Source organism: Chiloscyllium plagiosum, unplaced genomic scaffold, assembly GCF_037043375.1.
Source record: "Chiloscyllium plagiosum isolate Xiang-an unplaced genomic scaffold, Cpla_swu_hap1 HiC_scaffold_23, whole genome shotgun sequence".
Lineage (NCBI taxonomy): Eukaryota > Metazoa > Chordata > Chondrichthyes > Orectolobiformes > Hemiscylliidae > Chiloscyllium > Chiloscyllium plagiosum.
This window is the reverse complement of record NW_028270161.1, coordinates 38,252,348-38,277,830: the sequence shown is the minus strand read 5'-3', so window position 1 is coordinate 38,277,830 and position 25,483 is coordinate 38,252,348. Positions and strand designations below refer to the sequence as shown.

General features: G+C 39.5%; 1 protein-coding gene across 6 annotated transcripts in view; it reads left to right on the top strand.

Annotated features, from left to right (window-relative positions):
• tbc1d22a (TBC1 domain family, member 22a) overlaps window positions 1-25,483 on the top strand; it is a 414,172-nt gene that overhangs the window by 160,010 nt on the left and 228,679 nt on the right. For all 6 annotated transcript variants that reach the window (XM_043713710.2, XM_087999542.1, XM_043713709.2 and 3 more), the window contains one exon: window positions 2,926-3,040. In XM_043713710.2, coding sequence (XP_043569645.1) covers window positions 2,926-3,040 — 115 coding nt within the window. The remainder of the gene's footprint in view (window positions 1-2,925; window positions 3,041-25,483) is intronic.

The window sequence follows — 25,483 nt, the reverse complement described above, 5'->3', positions numbered from 1 at the left end:
ACCTTCCCTTGCAACTGCAGGAGATGTAAAACTTGTGCCACCTTTCCGCTCACCTCCATCCAAGGCCCTAAAGGATCTGGTGAAGATTTTCTGCACATCCACTCACCTCATCTACTGGGTCCGTTGCTCCTTCTGTGGTGTCCTTTACATCGGGGAGACAGGACATCAACTCATGGAACTTTTCAGGGAACATCTCTGGGAGACACACACTAACAACCCCACTGCCCTGTGGTCGTCCACTTAAACTCCCCCAAGGCCATGCAAGTCCTGGGCTACCTCCACCACCAAATCAAAACCATCCGACAACTGGAGGAAAAACGCCTCATCTTCTGCCTTGGGACCCTTCAACCACATGGCATCAGCATTGACTTCACTAGTTTTCTAATTTCCCTACCTCCCAGATCCAATCCTCCAACATGGCACCACCCTCTTGACCTGTCCTACCTGTCCATCTTCCTTCCTACCTATCCACTTCACCCTCCTCACCAACCTATCACAATTACCCCCTCCACCTGCATCCACCTATTGCCCTCCCAGCTACCTTCCCCCTCGCCCCAACCCCCTATTTATCTGTCAGCTCCTTTCCTCCTCCACATTCCTGATGAAGGGCTTATGCCTGAAACATCAACTCTGCTGCTCCTCAGATGCTGCCTGACCTGTGCTTTTTGGTGCACACTTTACAACTTTGACTCTCCAGCATTTGCAGACCTCACATTCTCCATCCTATCCTAGTGCTCTTTCATCAGCACTGAGTTTCTTTGGCCTGCTAACGGAACCCGCGGTGGTGATGCCCTTTGTGTTTCAGACAGCTCCTCACCTCACCCAGTGAGGGCATCACATCAACTTAGGTTAAACTATCCATTTGGCACTTGAATGTCAATGGAGTGCCTGTTCCCTTTGTGTTGCAGAAGTGTTCCCCCTAACCAATCTAACGACCCTTTATGTGTGTTAGGGTGGTTATCTTTCTTCCTGTTCTGTTTAGTACAGTTACTCTAGTCCCAACATTCAATGATTTGATTGCAGTATGCACATTCCAGTTCTTCGAGCCCCCTGTCTGTCTTCACCTGTATTATAGATGTACTGATTATTTGGCAATCAATATCTACTCTTCCTACTCCAACACTTGACCAGACTGATTGGACTGGGAAGGCTCAAGACCTGCAAGTTTACGTAGTGAACCCCTTTAATCTGATCAGGGTTGGAAATAGGGTTTCAAAACCTGATTGGATCTGGGCTAAGATTGTTTCTGAAGACATGGTGCAGAACTTTAGAATGGCAAAAATCAAATTTCTAGCACCAAAAGGGTTATTTGGCAGTAATTACAATTCATCACCTCCTCGCTTTCTGCTTTGTTTAGTGGACAAGTGTGCTGTTTCACACCTTTGTGTTGATGTCAGTGCTGAATTGATTAACCAGCTACAAACAGCACAGACTTGGGAGGAACAGGGTTCTGTGCACAGCAACATCCTCTGTTTAGCTGTGCCTGTGTAGATTTCAAAAGGTTCCAACTGGTAACCTCCACAATAATAGGCCCAAAAGTAGAGTAAATAAAGAAAACTAGGAATACAAAACTACTTTGTCTGCATGATCACGGTAGTTATATTTCAAAGGAAATTTGTTTGCTGTATGATGGATTGATCCCATTGTCCTAGGATAATGGAAAAAAGCATTTAAGTGCAAATTCTTTCTTCAGTTGCACCACAATCCCACCTAGTCATTAGAGGATTGAAAATATATAATAACCAAGATATAATTATATAAGTAACAATAAGGCTAACGGTGCTCCCTTTTAACACTGAAAATCAGATATGCAGTTAAATCCACAAAAATAAATGTGGTATCTGAGTTGTAATGTTCCTCTATCAACTTCCCATAAGATGCTTCTCACTGTCTGATATACCGTTCAAATACATTGAATGATTAACTGATTGCAATACACTATAACTACACACCATAATGTGAGGACTATTTTGATGAGGTGCTATGTGCCAAACAACCACACTGACACTGAAAATTTAGAAGTGTATCATCTTATTTGTTTGGATATTAATTATTTATAATTATAACATATACTTCTATACTTTTTCTGCCTTTTTTAAGTCTCAATATCAATTTTATCTCCCTCACTTTTGCACTATGTATCTGATTTGAAATTGAGTTCAATTTTCTAACTGACACTTTTCGATTCTGATTGTGTGGGTCATTGCAAGAATTCATCTTGACTGGCTACTTCCCTGTTGTTTTAGTTTCCTGATTTCCTATCGAAGATATTACACTTCCTGGATGCCCAGCGGGCAGAAATTTCAAGCGCCATAGCCCCAGAAAGCCTGTAGGCAAATGCAAGCATAATGAATGGCTTGTGCCATTGGTGCAATGCTCAGAGCGATGTCCCATATCAGATAATATTATAATTTTGGGAATTATTGTAAATGGGTTTGTGATTGTCAACACTGAGCGCAAACATTGATGTGCCTGCAAAGATAATGACTGCAGGAAGTAAGTTTTGACAGTTTCGGGAATGTGTGCCACATGCAGGAATTGTGATAGCTAGCGATTTTACTTTGTGTTATTACTGTGTATTAGCATTATTGCTTTACAGCACTGGACAGCAAAATTGAATGTCAACATTATTTGATGCTTCTAATCACCAAGGTGAAATACATTCATTGATACATTTAGTTTTAAAGATATAACAGTGTATGAATCATATCACTGAGCTTGATTTGCCATGATTCTGCATCGACTACTGCCATTGTAGTGACAAGTCGTGGAATTGGCTTTAAAAATGTTATTGTTCTCGTTCAGTGATAGAGTGTTGTTCTGGAAACACAATTTATGTTGCCATTCATCTTCAAAAATTGAATAATGACCTTGCTGCACCAGAAAATATTTCCTTCATTCTATTTTCTTCAAATTATTTTCCAGATCTTTGAACGCATTCTTTTCATATGGGCGATAAGGCATCCTGCCAGTGGATATGTTCAAGGGATAAATGACCTTGTCACACCTTTCTTTGTAGTCTTCGTTTTTGAATATATTGGTAAGTTTCACAAACTGGTTGTACCACCTTATTTTTGTTTTTAAAGGTCTTGGGTTAACATAGCAATAGAGTAGCCAATGTATATCTGATCTTTGAGATTGTAAGGAATAAAATATTTGTCTATAATAATTTCAGAAGATTGTCTTTATTAAATAATGTAGCCTCATTTATTTCTATATTGGAAAAGCATCCTTTTCAGTATTTTTAAGGGTAAGTTAACATTGCGCTAAAAGCTCCCTCTGCCCTCTTTATTGAGCTCTCATTGTTTTGCATTATTAGAATTAACAGAAAAGGACGATGTGCCCTTGAGTACCTTGAAAGAGCATTTCTCATTTACTGATTTACAGGATGATGCTTCTTCTCCCTTGTTTCCTTTCATTTTTGACATCGTGGGAGGCCTTAAATTGCTTTGCAACTAATGATAGCTTCTGGCTAATCATCTATTCAGTAGGGATGGGTCTGACTCTGGAGGACCTCTACATTTCTCACTTCAACTTTCATTTATGTGTGGAAATGTTCTTAATGAGTCTGTATTAATTGATTCTATCATGTTATATTTTACTTGTTGAAATATAATTAAAAATACCAGACCAGCTAAATGTCATGTAATTTTAAAAAAAACTTAAAGTAAAACTGTGTTTTAATGTAAAGTTGTGGAATGTAATGCTTACCACTTCTAAAGATTAATTCGTGCCTGTAGTGATTTGTGTACCCGAAAAGTAACTGATTTTAGCTTCAATAATTTAGTCATTTCCAATGCCAGCAAAACTGTTCCTGAACCTTTTCCTGCACATTGAGTTGCGCAGCCTGAGGTCTAAACTATTTGGAATTAAAGCACAGAAAGAGACCACTGAGCCCATAATAATTTGGAAATATGAGATTGTATGAAACTAATTTTTATTTGGTTGTTATATCATTACATTTTGCATGTGCTGAATACAATGTATGAGAACGTGGGCTGATCAAACTTATGTTGGTGTGCTGTTCATTAAAAGCAAGCTAAATCTGGGTTTTAATGATAGAAATAAATTGGAGTAGTCCATTCTTTTGATAATCAAAAATTAGGTTGAAATTGTTGAGAAAAACTGAGCAAAAAATTTTTAATGGATGCTTTAATATATGTCCCCCTGCATTGTTGCACTGCAACCCAAACATCACTTCAGCAACATCAGATTGCTTTTCTCATAACAGTATTTTAAATTGACAGACAGCTACAGCAATATGGCAATTTTATTTTGAGAAAGATAGTGTTTTAATGTTAAATGTACAGTACTCTTGAATGGTCCAACTCAGTAAGTAACCAGATTAACCATTGGAATTACATTGTCACACAGTAGGATAAAGACTTTGAAGTTAAAAATCTCACAACATCAGGTTGTCAACCACCTGATGAAGGAGCAGCGCATCGAATACTAGTGCTTCCAAATAAACCTGGTGTTGGTTGATTTTTAAATTTTGTACACCCCAGTCCAACATCAGCTCTTCCAAATAAAGACTTTGAAGAAAGACTTGCATTTATACTGTATGCAATGCCTTCCAGAAATAACCTAATTTATTACATATTTGCAGAATTGTTTTGAAGTGTAAGAACTGTTAAGTAAACAAAGCATTTCATGCATGTTTAGCTTATTTTAAAATGTTGAGCTATTCTCAAGGAATTTTATCTGATGTCTGTACTAGCATCCAAACCACCTGTCGTATAGTAATTCCTCTCCTTGCTTATAAGGTGGTCTGTCTTGAGTTTCTGGTTTCCTTCAGTAAAATTGTTGACTTGTTTGCCATTTTAAAATTTTATATTGCTATTTGAGATTAGTGGGTGGCATGGTGGCACAGTGGTTAGCACTGCTGCCTCACAGCGCCAGAGACCCGGGTTCAATTCCCGACTCAGGCGACTGACTGTGTGGAGTTTGCACATTCTCCCCGTGTCTGCGTGGGTTTCCTCCGGGTACTCCGGTTTCCTCCCACAGTCCAAAGATGTGCACGTCAGGTGAATTGGCCATGCTAAATTGCCCCTAGTGTTAGGAAAAGGGGTAAATGTAGGGGAATGGGTGGGTTACGCTTCGGCGGGTCGGTGTGGACTTGTTGGGCCGAAGGGCCTGTTTCCACACTGTAAGTTTCCACACTGTAAGTAAGTAATCTAATTAGCGAATAAGGTTCACGATAAAAGCTTTACACGTGATTCACGAACATGCAGGTGAATATTGCTTGTTGGAAATTCGAAGTGCTTACTGTTTTAAAAGTTGCTCACTTTTTAAGGTGCTTGTTCATCAATAGCAAATTGAGAAATGCTGTGAAAGATTAGTATTTTGTGTAGCATGGCGTGATGCTGGACAGATAATGAAGGAATGGCACATAAGATTCGGTGATCATAATATTAGTAACTGTGAACTGTAATATTCAAAGAATGATCACAACTTTCTGGGCTACGGAAAAGGGAATAGAAATTGAACAGAAATGGTTAAATTAAATAATACTTGCAAGGTCAAATATGGAAACATTATGGAAAAGTGAAATCTTGGAACAAAGAAATAGAAACTTGAAAAAAAATCACTGTTAATTGGATGAATGAGATTTTTCAAATTTCTGTTTTTTGGAAGAAATTAGATTAGATTACATTACAGATTACATTACAGTGTGGAAACAGGCCCTTTGGCCCAACAAGTCCACACCGACCCGCCGAAGCGCAACCCACCCATACCCCTACATTTACCCCTTACCTAACACTACGGGCAATTTAGCATGGCCAATTCACCTGACCTGCACATCTTTGGATTGTGGGAGGAAACCGAAGTACCCAGAGGAAACCCACGCAGACATGGGGAGAATGTGCAAACTCCACACAGTCAGTCGCCTGAGGTGGGAATTGAACCCGGGTCTCAGGCGCTGTGAGGCAGCAGTGCTAGCCACCCTGCCGCCCACATCCTTCAATTCCTTCAATTCCCCATGTCACCTGACCTTTTCATGGTCTTCCAGCTCTAAATCTGCTGCCAAATGCTCCTATCTAATTCTGACCTTTAGTTCACACTCCTTCATCCCCAACATTAGTTGAATACCTTGAGTCAAATTCCTCCTCTGTAGTGGAGATCTTTTGAAATGATGTAGTCTTCAAAGTTCTGTGCACTTCTTCAAAACAAATATTCAAACCTGTCTTTGCAGGTTCATTTTTCATTCTAGTTCATTATCTCTAGTCTGTGTTAATAGGCAGCATGGTGGTTAGCACTGCTGCCTCACGGTGCCAAAGACTCAGGTTTGATTGCAGCCTCTGGAAACTATCTGTGTGGAGTTTGTATGTTCTCCCCATATCTGCATAGGTTTCCTTCAGGTGCTCAGGTTTCCTCCCATAGTCCAAGAGTATGCAGATTTAGGTGGATTGACCAGGAGAAATGCACGGTTTCAGAGATAGGCTGAGTCAAAATGGAATGCTGTTGAGAGGGTTGGTGTGGACTCGATGCGCTGAATGGCCTGCTTCCACACTGTAGGAATGTGTGATATGTGAAGTAGGTTGGGCCCTTTTCTATATTAAAGGAATTCAGACTTGGACAAATCTCAACAAATTTGACTTAAATGAATTTGCATTTCAGGTTTTGGTATCCTTCAGATGACAGTGGATTGATTGCTCCCTATTGCATTGTAGTTGTTGGGAAAGTGAGTTGTGATTTGTTCATTTTCCTCTGACTGGTGGTCACGGCATTTCACTTGGTCTAATATATTAGCCGTCCCATTCTTGTGTCAAGAATCATGTTTAAGCACATAAGTTGAGCCCTCTTTTTGGCAAAAAATAGAGTACACTTAATTAAGAGTTGACCTTCATTATTCACTTCAGCGGTGCAGGTTTTAGTCACATAAGTCCCTGTATAGATCAAGCAACTGATGTGAGCTGCATTGCTAAAAAGGTGCATTGATATTTAAGATCAATGATGTTTATCTGGATAAGGTAATCAGAGGGTTAGATAGTGGTTAGCGAGAGTGTTTTTCCTTGGATGGTGAAGGCTAACATGAGGGGACATAGCTTTAAATTGAGGGATTTAGGACAGAAGTCAGGGGTAGTTTCTTTACTCAGAGGGTAGTAGGGGTGTAGAATGGCCTGACTGCAACAGTAGTAGATGGGGCGACGTTAAGGGCATTTAATAGGCATTGGACATGCCTATGGATAATAATGGAACAATGTAGGTTAGATGGGCATCAGATGAATTTCACAGGTCGGCGCAACATCGAGGGCCAAAAGGCCTCTACTGCACTGGAACATTCTATCTTCTATGTTCATGATGTGCCTGCACAGTGCAGATCTCACATATCACAGCTGAAAAACCCATATGATTCCTTCTGCAAAAAGAACGAAGTATAGATCAGGTTTCAAACTAAAAGTATATTATTTGCTTACCTGTCAATGAATTGTGCTGCTAGAGGTAATTTGTTGATGGTGAAAAATTGCAAAAATGGTACAAGTAGTCCACCCTGAAGAAAATGCCAAAGACCAAGTGCAGCATCAATACAGTAACCAAACTTGAGGAACACATCAGAATGTGTTCAAAATCATCAGTGTGTCATATTGGCACCAGAAATACAGTACATGTATATATACGCACTTAAGTGGCTGAACTAAAATTCTGAATCCCACAAAGGTTTCCGAGCATTAGTGTCAGTACTTTATGAAGTATAAGGCCAAGATTGCTCTGAGATTGCCAAAAGACTCCAACAATTTCCAACAATTCCTCATTAAAAAAGCTTGGTAATCCATAGTGTCATAAGCGCAACGTTACGTTTTGAAAATGTTTTACCACAGAGTTGGTCAAGCTCCAAGTTGTGAATTAGGTGAGATTTTCTGAATTTGGAGTACAGGAAATTAATTGGAATGGAAACACTGAATAAGTATCGCCAAATAAGCAAAAGAAAATAAATCAGATGCATATTCAGAAAAACATGCTTGCTCTTTTGCTCATAGGCACAAAATCTTCATTGAGATTTTTTCACTGCTTCAACATAGAATAGAATTATAGAATCACTACAGTGTGGAGGCAAGCCTTTTGGTCCATAGAGTCCACATCGACTCTCTGAAGAGTATCCCACCCAGACTCTCTCGCCTACCCTATCCCTGTAATCCTGCACTTCCCATGGCTAATCCATCTGGTCTACACATCCTTGGGTACTATAAACAATTTAGCATGGCCCGTCTGCCTAACCTACACATATTTGGCCTGTGGGAGAAAACCGGACCACCCTCAGGAAACCTATGCAGACACTGGGAGAATATGCTAACTCCGAACAGACGTGAAATTGAGGGTGAATTTGACCCCAGCTCCCAGGTGATCTGAGGAAGCAATGCTAACTACTGAGTTAGCATGCATGAGAAAATTGATCATCAACATTGTTAAAATAAAACAAGCTCCTGCAGATGTTGGTAATCTGAAATAAAAACAAAATGTATAATTTAGCTGGTTCGGCAGCATCCAAAGAGAGAAACAGAGTTAATATTTAGACTTAGTGTTCCTCCTGAGTACATTTTGGATGCTTTGACCTTGTCTGTACTGAAGTATGCAGACACTATAAATTCTCTGAAGTAAGGTGTTGAGTTTCAAACATGGTCACTGCACATTTGGCAAGGGTACAGAGAAAGCCAGGAAAAATGGCTGATGTGAAAAAACATATCTTTGAACAAAGATTGCAGAAACTCAGTGTTTGCATCATTGTTAAAGTAGCATATTGGAAATTTGTGATGGTGAAAGATGTGGGAAATACTTAGAAGCTTCTCAAGTTGAAGGGCGCATTGGTCAATGTCTAGACTATTCCATAATGCCAACCGAGTTGGATTAGAAGAAAAAAAAGGTTAATTAAAATTATATTTAAAATTAGTCTGAGAAAATATTTGTTTAAATTAAGTCATAATGTTTGGAACACTTTACAAGTAAAGTGGTAGAGGAAAAGAAGCGATAACTGCATAGATGCGAGACAGCATTTTAGAGGCATCTTGACTGCTGTTGCACTTGATCTCAGTTTCTAGGGTGTAGTTAGTTGCAAGTATTTAGTCTCCATCTGCCTTTACACATAGTCTGAAAGACAAGCTTCATTAGGAGCAGATATATCAAGAATTTATTTTCTGGAGAGGGAATGTACCCAGATTTTGAAATGCTTTCTTGAATTGCTGCAGATGTCAAATCCTGTTTTAATTTGAGCTCAGGACAGAACTGGAGGGCATGAGAGTACTAACCACTAAGTCTGGTGAAGTTTATGTCATTCCATTATTCCATTACAGAAGTAGTTCTATCGCTCTATAGGCTGTGACAAGTTTCTTTGAGAAATTAATTTATCAACAAATGAACTTGCATTTATAATGTGCTGTACCACATTGTCAGGACACAATCAAGCATGTCAAAATGATTTGAACCATATTTGAAGTTCAGAGTTATGTTGACTAAATGAGAGTCTTAATTCATTGTTCTGTCACAGTCAATCCACAGCACAAAGTTGCTTTTGATTTGACATAATTTGCCAATCTCGTTCATACAGGTCATATGTTGACTGCTGTGCAATTTCTTCTTTTGGAGCTGTATAAATGTTTGATATTTGTTCTTTTAAAATTGAATCTATTCTATATGAAGTTTACTCAATGTGTATGGCCAGATGGTTATACTTGTAGTTTGCTGTCCTGACCTTACATTTGTAAACTATTTGCAAATGGAAAATACGGGTATGTGTGGTGAAGTGGGCATTGCATAGTGTGTTAATTTGAATCCTTTCTTTACTGAGACCAGTTAAAGTGTCTGCTTTAAGCACTCACAACCAAGCAGATCTATCATTTTATTGCTAATGTGACAATGCTTTCACTTTGAGGTTATTTATCTTGTTTTTTTTAAGAGAGGTTGTAAGGTGAGAGATGTTGAGCTGGCTAATTAATACCACTTGAGAAAACAGTTTGGGAGGCCTTGGTATTTTTTCAACAGCCTTAATTGGTGTGGCCAGGTGTAAAATTAGGATTTCTGGATTTTGTTTTCTCAGTAGTATCAGAAGCTGTTAGGGTCTGAGCAGAGTTGGAAACTTTGGTATATCTCTTGATGTTTTCCCCTCCTGGTTAGAGGAGCTGCATGTGAGAATCTGCAATTCTTCCTATTGCCAAAGGGTGTGCTCATGGAATGTTACTATATTGGAATGATTAGCTTGTAATAGTTAGAGTAGCTACTATGTTAAGTTTTCCAATAGATTATTTAAAATAAATTCATCTTTCGTTGTATTTTTAACTGCAATGTTTAAGTAAATTGTGTTTTGCTAAACATTAAGTGGTTTGACTAGTCGTATTGCATCTGGAGCAGGCACTTCACATTTGCATTTAAAAATAAGGAAATGTTAGGGTCCAGAATACCTTAAAATATTTTGAGGGAGTCTGTTCTGGTCCATAAAACAAACTTTTTATTTCAGAGTTTGTAAATGAACAGAATATATTGGAAATATTGAATTAATACTCTGAGAATCAACTGGTACCCAATGATTTGCACAAATTCACATCTGTGAATTTGTTTATCAAATTTGAATGTTAAAGTGGAAATTTGGAATTTTATCACAGAGTCAGAGCAAAGTCTGGGGCATTCACTTTTTGCCTCCTGTTTCTGGATCTTTATCATCTGGCATTCAGAAGTAGCTTGGCTTGCAAGTCCAACTGAATGCTATAGAAAAGCTCCAGAAAGCAATCAGTAAAGGGGGAATCAGGTACAGATGTGATTTTAAAAACATAAATTCTCCAGAAGCAAATTGACTTTAAATGCATTGTGGAATAAAAGTTAACAGTTCAGTTTTATGGTCTGCTTTTTTTCCCCTGCTGGGAGAGACATCAAATTTCCTTCCAAGTGCCCATTTTACTGTTTTGTACCAGATGAAAGAGCATCTTGTCGGAAGCTTTGAAAAACAATCGACCTCTGATTTGTTTGTAACAAGAGATTATTACTGTCTGATTACCTTGCTTGATGCTCTTGTCCCATTTAGACTTCCCTGACTACCAGCAGCTAATATTGCGAATGTTCTTTGCTGTAAATTGTAAGGCAGTTCATTGCTATTTAAAAATAAACAAATTTTACTAACACGTGAATGTGTTTTCCTCCCCCTCTGTAGGAGATTGACAAGTATTTCATAGTTTATAGGTGTTTTAACTACTTTTGTATTTTGAGGCTGCTTAATAATGTTGTTCTCCTTGTTCATCGCTATACTTTTGTGAGGAAAGAACATGTATTTGGTGATAGTTCTGTACTTAAAATTTTTAATAAATGTCCTGAGGTGCTTAGGGGTGGGAAAACAGAAGAGTAACAACTTACCAAGAGAATTAGGAAACATTATGGTGAGTCTTTTAAAGACAAAGGGCAGAAATACATGTATGACAGACTTATGAGAGACCAGTGCTGCAAAAGCTAAAGGCAGGAGAAAATGATGCAACAAAGATCACAGACTAAGTCAGGATTGGAGAATGTTGTACTTGGTAAACAAAAATGGGAGTTTTGTGTGTGGAATCTCTAGGACATTGTGCAAATTAGGATCTTAGCTCAAGAGACTAAGATCAATCTCAAGAGCAAATGATATCTGGGAATTTGAGTTTAGATTGAATTAAAACCTAAGTAAATCTTTGGATGGGAAGACTAGCCAGTGTCAAGTTAGGATACAGAGCTAAAAGAAATCAATTTTGTGGGCAGCTATCATGAGAGTTTGAAGCTCAGCTTGGAATTAAACTGGGCAATAGATTGACTATCATCTGGTTTGGTTTGAGTGGGCAGCTTGGAAGAGAGTGAATCAGATAAATGTACAAGGTTTTGGGTGGGAGGGAATAAGTGGGCACTGTCTAACCATGTGTCTTGCATTGCACAGTGAGATAGTATTGAGAGACTATTAATTGATAATTGTGCTGCGATTTTCTTTTGAACCCAAAGAACTGAAGATAGTTGGTCAGTCAGTATCTGTGGGAAATTGCTGTAATAGGTGATTGCTGCCCTTCCCTCTTTCTTTTGGTTTACTCTAAATTTAGGTGCATGCAGTTTTGTATAATTAGCTATTTTAACAGTAATGGAGACCATATGGTCTGTTGCTTTACCAATAGTGGTTCTCCATGGAAATGCTTTCCTTTCACAAGTCATTTACATGAAAAATGTTTTGACCACCTTTGAGTCAGACTTTGGAGTACATGGAGTCACACAACTCTTCATTCTCTTTTCAAAACTCTGTAATTATTTGAAGTGCACATCCTTTATGGTGATGGTAGTTATGGCGTTTTGTGTTTAACTGAATAAGTGAGGTCTGACACACAGCAGTATTTGAACACTAATATTAAAGTGCAATATGCTGTAGGAAGAAGTCTGGACCCCACCGAATTGTTGTTTGGTTGCACCCAACAATACAAAATGTATGTGTGGTATCTCTGCCTGTGGAGTTGTCCTGAACTTCATGTTGCGGATTCCTCTTCTCCTTCTGACCTGCCCAGATGGGACAGTACCAGTCAATGTATTACTTAGGTTTTCAGTGAATCTGTGTTTGGAGAATTCCTTCTTCACCTTTGTTATGTCAAAAAATCTATGGCAATGATTTAACCTAATCATTGTCTAACTGTCATTTGAAAGATTACATGATGTCATTGAACCACTGTGCTCACTCAACCCATGTCAAACTAAAGTACTGGCTTTCTATGCTTTGTCTTTATTGTCAGGAGTCAGCATTCCCATGCTTTGGAATTAAGTTGTCTTGGATTCAAGACACTTTGTTTTCTCTCTTCTCTGGGAACAGTTCATCTCCTTGGCCCCACAGCAAATCGATTGTTCTTTCATTTTACTGGACTGTTTCTGAAGTTTTTTTCTAAAAACCATTTTGCCCCTTTTTCATCCTTTGGATTGATTAAATATATGGTAAATGAAGGCCTGAGCCGCAATTGTTTATCTTGTCACCTGTAAATTATATTTGCCATAACATAATGGCAACAGTTATAAAAACAGGACAAGAGTAACAATGAAATTAATGAAAAATGTGTAACCGGTCATTGTATTTAATTGTTTGGTAATTAACAAGATCAGCCAAAGAAGCAAATCCCAGAATTCTTCCAAAATTCAGTTGTTATCAGTACATTAGGAAAAATAATTGTACTGTTTGTTTTCATAAGTGTATTCAAACCATTTGTATTCCTTTTAGATTTTTCTTCCTCTTTCTTACTGAAATGAATGTGGAGGGGCCGGTGTTGGACTGAGTTGAACAAGGTCAACAATCACATGAAACCAGGTTATAGTCAAGCAAGTCAATTTGAAAACACTAGTTTTTGGAGTCACTGCTTCTTCTACAGTCCTAGCGAGACGGGAAGACCTTAGATACAGAATTTATAACAAAAAGTTCAAACGGTCATACAACTATAGACCGGTGAGCCTGACATCAGTGGTGGGCAAGTTGTTGGAGGGAATCCTGAGGGACTGGATTTACATGCATTTGGAAAGGCACAGACTGATTAGGTATAGTCAACATGGCTTTGTTCATGGGAAATCATGTCTCATGGACTTGATTGAGTTTTTTAAAAAAGTAACAAAGAGGATTGATGAGGGCAGAATAGTGGACTTTGTCTGTGTGGCATTCAGAAAGGTGTTCGACAAGGTTCCCCACGGGAGACTGGTTAGCAAGGTTAGAAACCGTGGAATACAGGGAGAACTAGCTATTTGGACCCAGAACTGGCTCGAAGGTAGAAGACAGAGGGTGGTGCTGGAGGGTTGCTTTTCAGACTGGAGGCCTGTGACCAGTGGAGTGCCCCGAGGATTAACGCTGGGTCCACTACTTTTTCATCATTTATATAAATGATTTGGATGTGAACGCAGGAGGTACAGTTAGTAAGTTTACAGATGACACCAAAATTGGAGGTGTAGTGGACAGCGAAGAAGGTTACAGAGTACATCGGGATTTTGATCAGATGGGCCAATGGGCTGAAGAGTGGCAGATGGAGTTTAATTTAGATAAATGCGAGGTGCTGCATTTCGAAAAAGCAAATTAGAGCAGGACTTATACATTTAATGGGAAGATTCTGGGGAGTATTGCTGAACAAAAAGAGTGCAGGTTCATAGTTTCTTGAAACTAAAGTCACAGGTAGATAGGATAGTGAAGGTGGTGTTTGGTCGGCTTTCCTTTTATTGGTTAGAGCATTCAGACACACAGAAAATCCACGAGTTACAAACTCCAAAAACTGAAACAAGACATATAATAAATAATATTATTGAACATATGAGTTGGGAGGTCATGTTGCGACTGTCCAGGATATTGGTTAGGCCACTTCTGGAATATTGTGTGCAATTCTGGTCTCCTTCCTAACATAAGGAGGTTGTGAAACTTGAAAGAGTTCAGAAAAGATCTACAAGGATGTTGCCAGGGTTGGAGGATTTTAGCTATTTAGGGAGAGGCTGAATAGGCTGGGGCTGTTTTCTTTCACTCACTATCATACTCACTCTCTCTCACACACACACACACACACACAGTCTCTCAGTCATGCACACTATTTCTCTCCCCTTCTCACATGCACACACACACAAATCTGTGGGGTGAATTTGTATTTGCAGAATATATTGTATTTTGTTCAAAAAAGTGCATAATTTGTAGACAGTCAGTTAATGTGGCATTTTATAAACGTCTACTTTGGAAATAAAACCAGTTTTGACTCCAGATGAAGACACAGACTCCAAACAAGACCTCATGCCTAGAATACATTGTCTGACTGGCGATGTCAACTCCTTTATATTGATAACACCTTAAGTTATTTCGGGGCAGCCACTTGAAAGAAGTTCTGGGATTTGCATATTAATCAATCGAAACCTGCACCTCCATTGTAACTGATGAAATATTTAAGAACCACCTTACATGTGTTCAATTCATTTGCATGAGTTGTATGAACCTTTGATCTTTTCCTTATAAATTCTGTGTCTAAGGTCTTTCTCTCTCACTATCACCTGATGAAGAAGCAGTGCTCTGAAAGCTAGTGTTTTCAAATAAACCTGTTGGACTACAACCTGGTGTCATGTGATTTTTGACCTTACCCTAATGAATGCAATCCTCCTGTTCACATCTCTTGATATTGAAAAGAATTTAGAAATTATAGCATGACTAATTCAAATGATACATAGTATCCATTTTTTCAACTGTTGAAAACTAATTTACATGAATATTTCAAAGAGTTTACTGAATAATGCGTTGGTAATTGAATCCAGCATTTTTAGAAAATAGAGCATAGAACAGTACAGTCCTTCAGCCCTCAATCTTGTGCTGACCTTTTATCCTAATCTAAGATCAGACTATCCTAATCGCCTTCATTGCACAGGTACACAACCCTTTATCTGAAACTTTTGGAGCCAGCAGGTTTTCGGAATTCTGAATTTTTTCGATTTCAGAATAAGTGACAGTTTAATGGTGAAATTTAAAAAAAAAACTTACTGGACAGCAGACGTGCCTGTGAGTGCAATGAGCCCTGAGACAGAATTGACACCTGCAGTGCTAGGTCTCACCCCACCATGTCGTATCTGAGCGATTTGGGTCGAGTGGGCGTGGAGTTGGTTAACTGTTTGCATGCCAAACAACTTTGTTAGTGAGAAAAATGATTCATGAAGAAACTTCAGATTTCTGAGCTTTTCGTATTTTGGGTAAAGGATTGTCTAACTGTACTATCTTCCATGCGCCTATCCATGAGTCGCTTAACTGTCCCTAATGTATCTGACTCTATTACCACTGCTGGCAGTGCATTCCACACACTAACCACTGTCTGTGTAAAGAACCGACATCTGACATTTTCCATAAACCTTCCTCCAATCACCTTAAAATTATGACCCCTCACGATAGCCATTTCCGCCCTGGGAAAATGTCTCTGGCTATCCACTTGAATGTATTCCTCTCATCATCTTGTACACCTCTGTCAGTTCATCTGTCCTCCTTCTTCGCTTGAATTCTGTATCCACACAGCCTGATTTCCCTGTATCCCATGCTGCCATACTTTCTGAATAAGCCTTTCATGGAGAACCTTATCAAACACCTTTCTACAATCCATGTTCATCACATCAACTGCTCTACCTTCTTCAATGTGTTTTGTCACATCCTCAAAGAATTCAATAAGGTTTGTGAGGCATGACATGCCCCTCACAAAGCCTTGCTGACTATCTGGAATCGACTATGGTTTTCCAAGTAATCATAAATGCTGTCTCCCAGAATCCTCTCCAATACCTTACCCACCACAGACATGAGACTGACTAATGTGTAATTCCCAGGATTATCTCTATTCCTTTTCTTGAACAAGGGAATAACATTTGCCACCCTCCAATCATCTGGAATTCTCCAGTGGACAGTGAGGACACAAAGATTATCGCCAAAGGTGCAGCAATCTCTTTCCTCGCTTCCTCCTGTAACCTCTGGCCCAGGAATTTATCTATCCTTTTGCTTTTCAAAATTTTCAGCTCATCCTCCTTCTTAATATTAACCTGTTCAAGCATATTAGTCTATTTCACACTGTCCTCTGAAACGACAAGGTCCCTCTTAGTAGTGAATACTGAAGCAAAGTATTCATTAAGGACCTCCCTACCATCTCTAACTCCAGACACAAATTCTCTCCATTCTCCCTGATCGGCCCTACCCTCACTTTGGCCATCTTCTTGTTCCTCCCGTAAGTGTAGAATGCATTAAGGTTTTCCTTAATCCTACCCACTAAAGCTTTTTCATACCCCCTTCTAGCTGTCCTAAGTTCATTCTTCAGTTCCTTCCTGGCCACCTTGTGATGACTCCTTTCCTGTTTCTGGCTTTTACTCATACTGGAGTGCGGTGCTGGAAAAGCTTAGCAGGCCAGACAGCATCCGAGGAGCAGGAGAATTGACGTTTCGGGCATAAGCTCTTCATCCTGATGAAAGGCTTATGCCCGAAACATCGATTCTCCTGCTCCTTGGATGCTGCCTGGTCTGCAGTGCTTTTCCAGTACCACACTCTTGACTCTGATCTCCAGTATCTGCAGTCTTCACTTTTTCCCTTCTACCTATTCTGACTCTTTGGACAAACTCTTCTCGATGACCTCCCTTTCTGGGGCTGTGATACTATCCCTGATTAGCAATGCCACTCCTCTACCTCTTTTACCTCCACTCCGCCCACCATTCCTTTTGAAACATCTAAACCCTGGAACATGGAACAATCATTCCTGCCCCTGTGATATCTAAGTCTCAGTAATGGCTACAATGTCATAGAGCATGGATCAGTGCTTGGAACTAAGTTCATCACTCTTATTCCTGATACAGGTGGCATGGTGGCACATTGGTTAGCACTGCTGCCTCACAGCGCCAGAGACCCGGGTTCAATTCCCACCTCAGGCAACTGTCTGTGTGGAGTTTGTACATTCTTCCCGTGTCTGCGTGGGTTTCCTCTGGGTGTTCCGGTTTCCTCCCACAGTCCAAGAATGTGCAGGGTAGGTGAATTGGCTGAGCTAAATTGTAGTGTTAGGTGAAGGGGTAAATGTAGGGGAACAGGTCTGGGTGGGTTGCTCTTCGGAGGGTTGGTGTGGACTTGTTGGGTCGAAGGGCCTGTTTCCACACTAAGTAATCTAATCTAATCTACTTGCAATCAAATAGACACACTTCAATACATTACATTGACTGCATCTTTGCCCTATCAAATGCCTATCCCTCCTCACAGAAACTCTGCACGCAATATCTGGTAGTTGATTACCTACTCCATCATCTGATCTGTAGCTCTGGTTTCTACACACCTGCCAGTCTAATTTAAGCCTTCCCGAAGAGCTCTAGTAAACCACCTGCACAGGATATTGGTGCCCTTCAGTTTAGGTGCAACCCATCCTTCTTGTATAGGTCCTGCCTTCCCCAAAAGGTATCCCACTGATCCACATATCTGAAGTCCTCCGTCCTCCACCAGACCTGCAGCCACATGTTCATCTGCATGCTTCCTCTGTTCCTAGCCTCACTAGCACGTGGTGCTGATAGCAATCCTGAGATTACTTCTCTGTTTGTCCTGCCTTCTAGCTTCCAACCTAACTCTGTACATTCTCTTTGCAGGTCCTCATCACTTTCCCTACATATGTCATTGTGACTTCTGGCTGCTCACCCTCCCCTTTTAGAATCCTGGAGACTTGATCCGAGACATCCCTGACCTTGGCACCCGGGAGGCAACATAGCATCTGGGAGTCTCGCTCCCGACCACAGAATTTCCAGTCTGTATATCTCACGATTAAATCTCCTATCACTATCACTCTGTTATTCTCTCCCCTTCCCTTCTGAGCCACACAGCCAGGCTTACTGCCAGAGACATGGTCACTGTGGCTTTCCCCTGGTAGGTTCCCCCTCAACAATATTCAAATGCTATCCTTATTATTAGGGCAATGGCAATGGGGGGGGGGGAGTTCCTGCACTGTCTGCCAATTCCCTTTCTGTCTCCTGATGGTCGCCCAGGACATTTATGCTGTAAGTTAGGTGTGACTACCCTCCTGTAACTCCTCCCTATCATTCCCTCAGCCTCCCAAATGATCTAAAGTTCATCCAGTTCCAGCTCCAGTTCCCCAACATGGCATGTGAGGAGCTGGAGTTGGTCACAGGCCGAATATATCAGTTCATGTGCCCAGCAATCCCCATGTCTGCGTCCACTCCTGTTGAGCCTTTGCTACGCCTATTCATGAGGTAAGATTTTAAGAGGGAAATTTACCTTTCTGGCTGTCCTCTGGTCCTTGCTTTCACCACTCCCGCTGCTGCAGTGGAAAATGTTTTCAATCGGTTCATTAGATTTCTACTTGTAGAACTTATCAATTCTATTAAAGTGACCAGAGCAGAGCAATTGCTGATATAAGTGAAGGGAGCTATGTAGTTGACTGCAACTTGCAATGAAATAATAGTCCATTACAATTTCTCACACCTTTAAAAGATTTCATGAAGACCCCATGGTTTTTATGAAGTGTGCAATACTGCATGGTTTAGGTTGCAAACGTACCTCTGATAGCTGCACAAGAGCGAGCTGGAAGATGTCAGCTGCAACTTCTTGCAGTTCTTTGCCACTTGCTTGACTCTGTAAAAGTTACTGATATAAGTTTTGCTTTGATTGAACCTGTAGTTGTAGCTGTGCCTTGTAACTTGACATGTGGTAAGCCAGCTAAACTTGGGTGTGAAAAGCCCAAGAATTTGCAGAGAAATGTTGGTGGAAGATTAACATTTCTTCCTGAGAATTCATTATTAATGTTTGTATTTCTTTATTTTAATTCTAATTTTGATTGTGTATTTTTACTTTAAAATTATTAATTGAATTAATTTTTTGATCAAATAAAAAAATGCTCAGATTTCTGTTGCTATTTTTCTCCATTTTCTCAACTGCAATGTTCTTACTTTTTCTTTTTATTTGCATGAGGCAAGAGAGGTTAGGGATGGATAGATTCTGGAGTGGATGGTCATCCTGGTGGTGACCTGTGTGATACTATTCAGTGAATATGGAGCAATATCTGGTTGAAGTTAAAATTGCAGGGTAAAACAACTAACTTAAGTTCTAGTGGTGCAGTGGAACTGTACCAACCTCTGGGTGAGAAAACCTGAGTCCAAGTCCTATCTGCTCTAAAGGGGTGTCATAATATATCTGGGCAGGATGATTGAAAATGTCTGGGACATCTAACTATGAGTTGCTTTACTCCAATGGAATTACATAAATTTTTAAATTTCAATTTTTGATTCGTTGTCAAAACAAGTTGCATTCTGGAGTGAAACAGAATCTGCAATTCTGACCTCTTGGGATCATTATATTGGAAAATTTCAGCATTGAGTTGTTACATAATCCCAAATCAAACATTGTTTGGATTGAGTGCTAAATCATCTCCTTTTCTCAACTAAGAATTTTTTCTCAGATTAAATTTTAAAAATACTCAGTTCTTCAATTTGGAGAGGAAAACTAAAAGGCAATTGAGTAGAAATGTTAATTTTGTTTAGAATTGTCAAAGCTTTTCTGCCATGTTGTGTTTTTTGTTAATTTCACATTTCCAGCATTCAGATAAAGTTTGCTTTTGTAAAGTTTTCCTGAACACAAATTTTGGTGAACTTGCATAGTTTGGCTGTTGAAAGGAAATTTTGTAAAACTCATTTTTAATATTCCTTCATAAAATTTACTTATTCAAATATATCAGTTCAAAAGTAGGCATAAAGCAGATCATTTTTTTAGCTGTGGATCTGTAGTTTGCAACTTTATCCCTGGCCATGAAACTAATAACAGGTGTAAAATGACACTAATTACACACAAATCTTGAAGAAAACGACATTCTAGAAAAAATATTGGTCCCAAGTGTGCATTGACAGCAGAAAAGCAGCATACATTTGAATTTCTAATCGGACTACATTTACTAATTAAGAAGTGCGTTAGCTCAATAAAATCATAACAAAAATAGCATATGTTGCCAACAATGGAGACTTTACTGGTCATGATGATAAAATTTGTTTATTTGTATATTGAGGCATGCATTTGCACTTTCCTAAGCAAGACATCTCTGAATTGAAACTTCACCGAACTGCAATGGCCACTTCAATCAAACATTTTGTTAAGTCACTCAAAGATTAATGATGGATAGATTATTTGACATATCATAGGAATTCAAGTAATTTAGTGGAAATTTACTGCAATATAAGGTAGATACCAAGTGGCAACTGTTAGATTAATTGTATTACATTCAATAGTCACATAATTGACTAATGCTGCCAAAACAATGAAGACTCTTTTTAACCCTTGACTAAATCTGAACAATTAAAACAACTTTCAAACTGTAATTTTTTCTAGCAAAATAATTGTTCATTTGTACCCGTTGACTGTATTTGTTTACTGATATCTGTCAGAAATTGGCGAAAGCCTAGTTCAACTAATTTCCTTCGTAACAGAATAATGCAGTGGCATATTAATAGAATGCACTGATTATTGTGAATATACCAGTGTTTTTTAAGATTTGCTACACAGCTATTAATTGCTACTTAAGTGAAGGTAGTGGGCAGGATTTTGTTTTGTTGAAAAATGATATGAAATTAAGCTGTTTAGTTTAGGAAATCTCAACTCAAAAAGCAAGATTTTGTTTCAAATATGGCTGGAATTCATAACCATCAAAAGAACAGTCCAATCATCTTACCTGAGTGGTTTGAATTGTTGAGATAAATGCAATTATTGAGTGATTCATAGCTCCAATTGCATTTCCATACACATTCCTTTTTCACCAACCTGCTACTCCTTGGTAACATTACTATCAAATTAGCTTTATCCACACTGACCAAGCCTAACAGTACTTTTGAATTTCCCTCAATCTATTTATGGCCTGTATTTTGTCAAAGTATTTGTTTGACGTTTAGTCTTGGATGAATTGCAGTTTCCTCTAGGAACATACTGGGAAGACTTAAGGCACTGATTAGAGTTCACATGCATGACTAACTATCTTCACCACTGATTCTAACCTTGCACTGTCTCTACCTGTAATTTATGACTCTGCCTTAATGTCCTATTTCTGAGTTGGAAATCGTTTTCAAACCCCATTCTATTAACTTGAGCACAATGCCAGGGCTCATGTACCATGTCTTTCTGATGAGCTGTGAAGACAAGGCACCTCTGTCTCCTTTGGTGGATGTCAAAGACTCCATTACACTATTTGGGAAACAGGAGAGAAGCTTCCTCACTTGAGCTGACGAGGAATTATCCCTTGACTATTTGTCCGTTGTGATCTTGTTGAAAACTTGCACTGTGTAATTGTCTACCATGTTTGCCAGTGTTAAAGCAGAAGTACTTCTTTGGCTGCATAACTTTTGGGACAGTTTGAAGTTGTAAAATAAATAATAACAAGTTTGTTCTTTCTTTTGAAATAGACTGTTTGTGACTTAAAGAGCTTGTCTGACCCCCTGTGTCTTGGTTTCCTCCTCAGATAGGATTGGACATTATGAAGTTGTCTTGGCTGTTAGGATCATGGAATACATGATGAAACGAACCTGTTTGAAAGTGCTTAATAATTGCATTTGTGTCGGCTGCATCAATTGGACACCAATTGTAATGATTGTAGCTGAGACCTGCTGTGGCTGATTGCAGGTGGAAGACAGTTAGAAATTTCCATTGGCTTGCAACAGAGAGCTTTAAGTTGGATTATTTTAAATAGGTAGAATACATTTATGTGATGTGGAATGTAGTTTTCTAATGGCAACAAGAATATTTAGCTTGTGTGTGTTCTGTGTTGGATACTTTTCTGTTATCTTGCAGATTGATTTATAATCTGTTTATATCAATGAAGCATCTTATGGTACTGTGTTGGAACAATTGTAGAAATGACATTTGTTTTGGTCAAGTCATTTGATGTTTGTATTTGAGAGAAGAAAATGCTTCTGTGCCTTTTTTTCTGAAGCATTGATGCGTTTCAAACAAAAATTGTTAAAATGGCTTTGCTTTTTTAAACCTTTGATTTCTTATAGCCTGAAACCCTGCTTCACCAGACAATGTCCAATGTGTCACCTATCTAACAGGTTAATACTTAGTGTGTCAGGAAAGTAAAATTGAAAGCAATTGAATGACTGAAACATGCTTGTTACCTTTCTATTGCATTTGATAACTGCATTTATAGTAAGGAGTAAAATGCACTTTGGTATAATCCTCGCTGTTGATATTAATGGCTAACTACGACACCACAATAAAACCTGCCTTGACAGATCATTTATTTTGGCTAACACACTGGTCTTCACTAGAACATAGTTACACAAGGCTGCACAATTTCTTTAATATTGGAACAGAAGTTTACTATATAAAAGACAAAAATAAAAAAGAACACAAACTTAAGCCATCTCTATATAGATCACAGCTAGAAAAACATCTTAAGACTGGCAAACCAAAGGTGCAACTTATTCCCCAGGGCATCACTTTATAGTGATTAAAATTGAGCCAAGTTACACCTCTACATAAAACCTTTAAGTTTGACTTGACTGATTCTCCCAAGCTTCTGACCTGTGAACCGTGGAGTCGTCTGACATCAATACTCTCAAAACTGAGAGCTCAGACTTTCTTAGCTTCTACTTTTAATACTTTAAATCAAACACTCCTGCTCCAGGAGTTGCACAAAATAAACCTTTCTACAGAGGTAATATTGCCTTTGCTGCTGTGAAACATCTTCTTTCTGAAAGGTGGATACTACAGTTTCCTCTGAACTGCCCTAAAGATTTTCACTGTGTTTTCTTAGCCAAAAAATGAATCCTTGATTGTTCTAATCAAAAAACAATGGTTTTTAATATTTACTCTACCTGCCAAAGACCATTTCAGTATAAACAATTATCTAGTGCACTTTATTGGGGTTCCCTGCTCTCTGACACATGCTGGATTAGGTCATTGTTCTGGAACAGCTATCTGATGTGGGTTTTCTTTTTAAACTTTCCATAAATGTATCCAACACCAATGTGCCACTGTTTTGAATCTAATATCCAAAAGAAAGGTTAATTGCACAACTTTCATGGCAAAACTATGGTATAGATGTTGTCAAATTAAATTCAGGATTTGTTGGCATAATGTACAGAATAACAATCCAAAGTTCAGGATCTCAGATTCAAACTTAGTACAAGTTAGACGTTTGTCATACAAAGGAATGTTATGCTCTTACAGTGGTCAGTGCTTTGAATAAGGATGAGATGGGAGTGGAATAAATACAGGTCGTTCTGCTATAATGCGCGTTTTGTTAACACAAATTTGCTATAACGTGGTTGACGAATTGGCTTTTAAAATGCCAAGTTTTAAAATGTGTGTTGATTATAAAACGATTCTGGTTGCATTAGTTTACATGCTGCTATTACATGATTTTCTTATAATACGGGATTGTATGAGAACAGAACAATCACATTGTAGCAGATCTGACTGTCACTAGCAAAACCATTTTGCTTTGCAAAGTTAGTTGACACTATTAAAGATTTTATATCAGAGCATTTAGATAAGTTACAAGTAATTAGGCATAATAGTGAAAGGAGTGGATAAAAATTGATGTGTTACCTGTATATAAATGTCATATAATTTACCAACTCACTTCGTTAATTTGGATGAAGAGACTGAAGGTATAGCTGCTAAATCTTTAGATGGTGTAAGGATTGATTGGAAAGTAAGTTGTGAAGAAGACGTGTAGAAGCTACAAATTAGAGAGCTATTGCTTCAATTATCCAGGCCATTGGTATGACCATATCTGGAATTGTCTGTACTCTATTGGTCTCCTTTTTTAAGGAAAGAAGTTCAGCGAACATTTGCCAAACTAATACCTTTAATGAGTTGGTTGATTTATGTGGAAAGGTTGGATATTTTGCCTCCGCCGTATCTGCTCCCAGGAAGACCAGTTCCACCACAGAACACACCAGATGGCCTCTTCCTTTAGAGACTACAATTTCCCTTCCCACGTGGTTAAAGATGCCCTCCAATGCATCTCATCCACATCCCGCCCCTCTGTCCTCAAACCCCACCCTTCCAACCGTAACAAGGACAGAACCCCCTTGGTGCTCACCTTCCACCCTACCAACCTTCGCATAAACCACATCATCTGACGACATTTCCGCCACCTCCAAACGGACCCCACCACCAGGGATATATTACCCTCCCCACCCATTTCCGCTTTCCACAAACACCGTTCCCTCCGTGACTACCTGGTCAGGTCCACGCCCCCCAACAACCCACCCTCCTTTCCAGGCCACTGCAGGAATTGTAAAACCTGCACCCACACCACCTCCCTCACCTACGTCCAAGGCCCCAAAGGAGCCTTCCACATCCATCAAGGTTTCACCTGCACATCCAGCAATATCATTTATTGTATCCATTGCTCCCGATGCAGTCTCCTCTACATTGGGGAGACTGGACGCCTCCGAGCAGAGTGCTTTAGGGACACCCGCAATGCCCTGTGGCCCAACATTTCAACTCCCCCTCCCACTCTGCCGAGGACATGGAGGTCCAGGGCCTCCTCCACCTTTGCTCCCTCACCACCCGACGCCTGGAGGAAGAACGCCTCATCTTCCGCCTCAGAACACTTCAACCCCATGGCACCAATGTGGATTTCACCAGTTTCCTCATTTCCCCTTCCCCCACCTCAGCCCAGCTTCAACCTTCCAGCTCAGCACAGCCCTCATGACCTGTCCTGCCTGTCTATCTTCCTTTCCACCTATCCACTCCACCCTCCTCTGACCTATCACCTTCATCCCCACCCCCATTCACCCATTGTACTCTTTGCTACCTTCCCCCACCATCCTCTCTGCCCTATCACCTCCATCCACACCCTCATTTACCTATTGTACTCTATACTATGTTCTCCCCACCCCCAACCCCCTCTCATTTATCTCTCCACTCTGCAGGCACCCTGCCTGTATTCCTGATGAAGGGCTTTTGCCCGAAACGTCGATTTTCCTGCTCCCCGGTTGCTGCCTGACCTCCTGTGCTTTTCCAGCACCACTCTAATATAAACTCTGGTTTCCAGCGTCT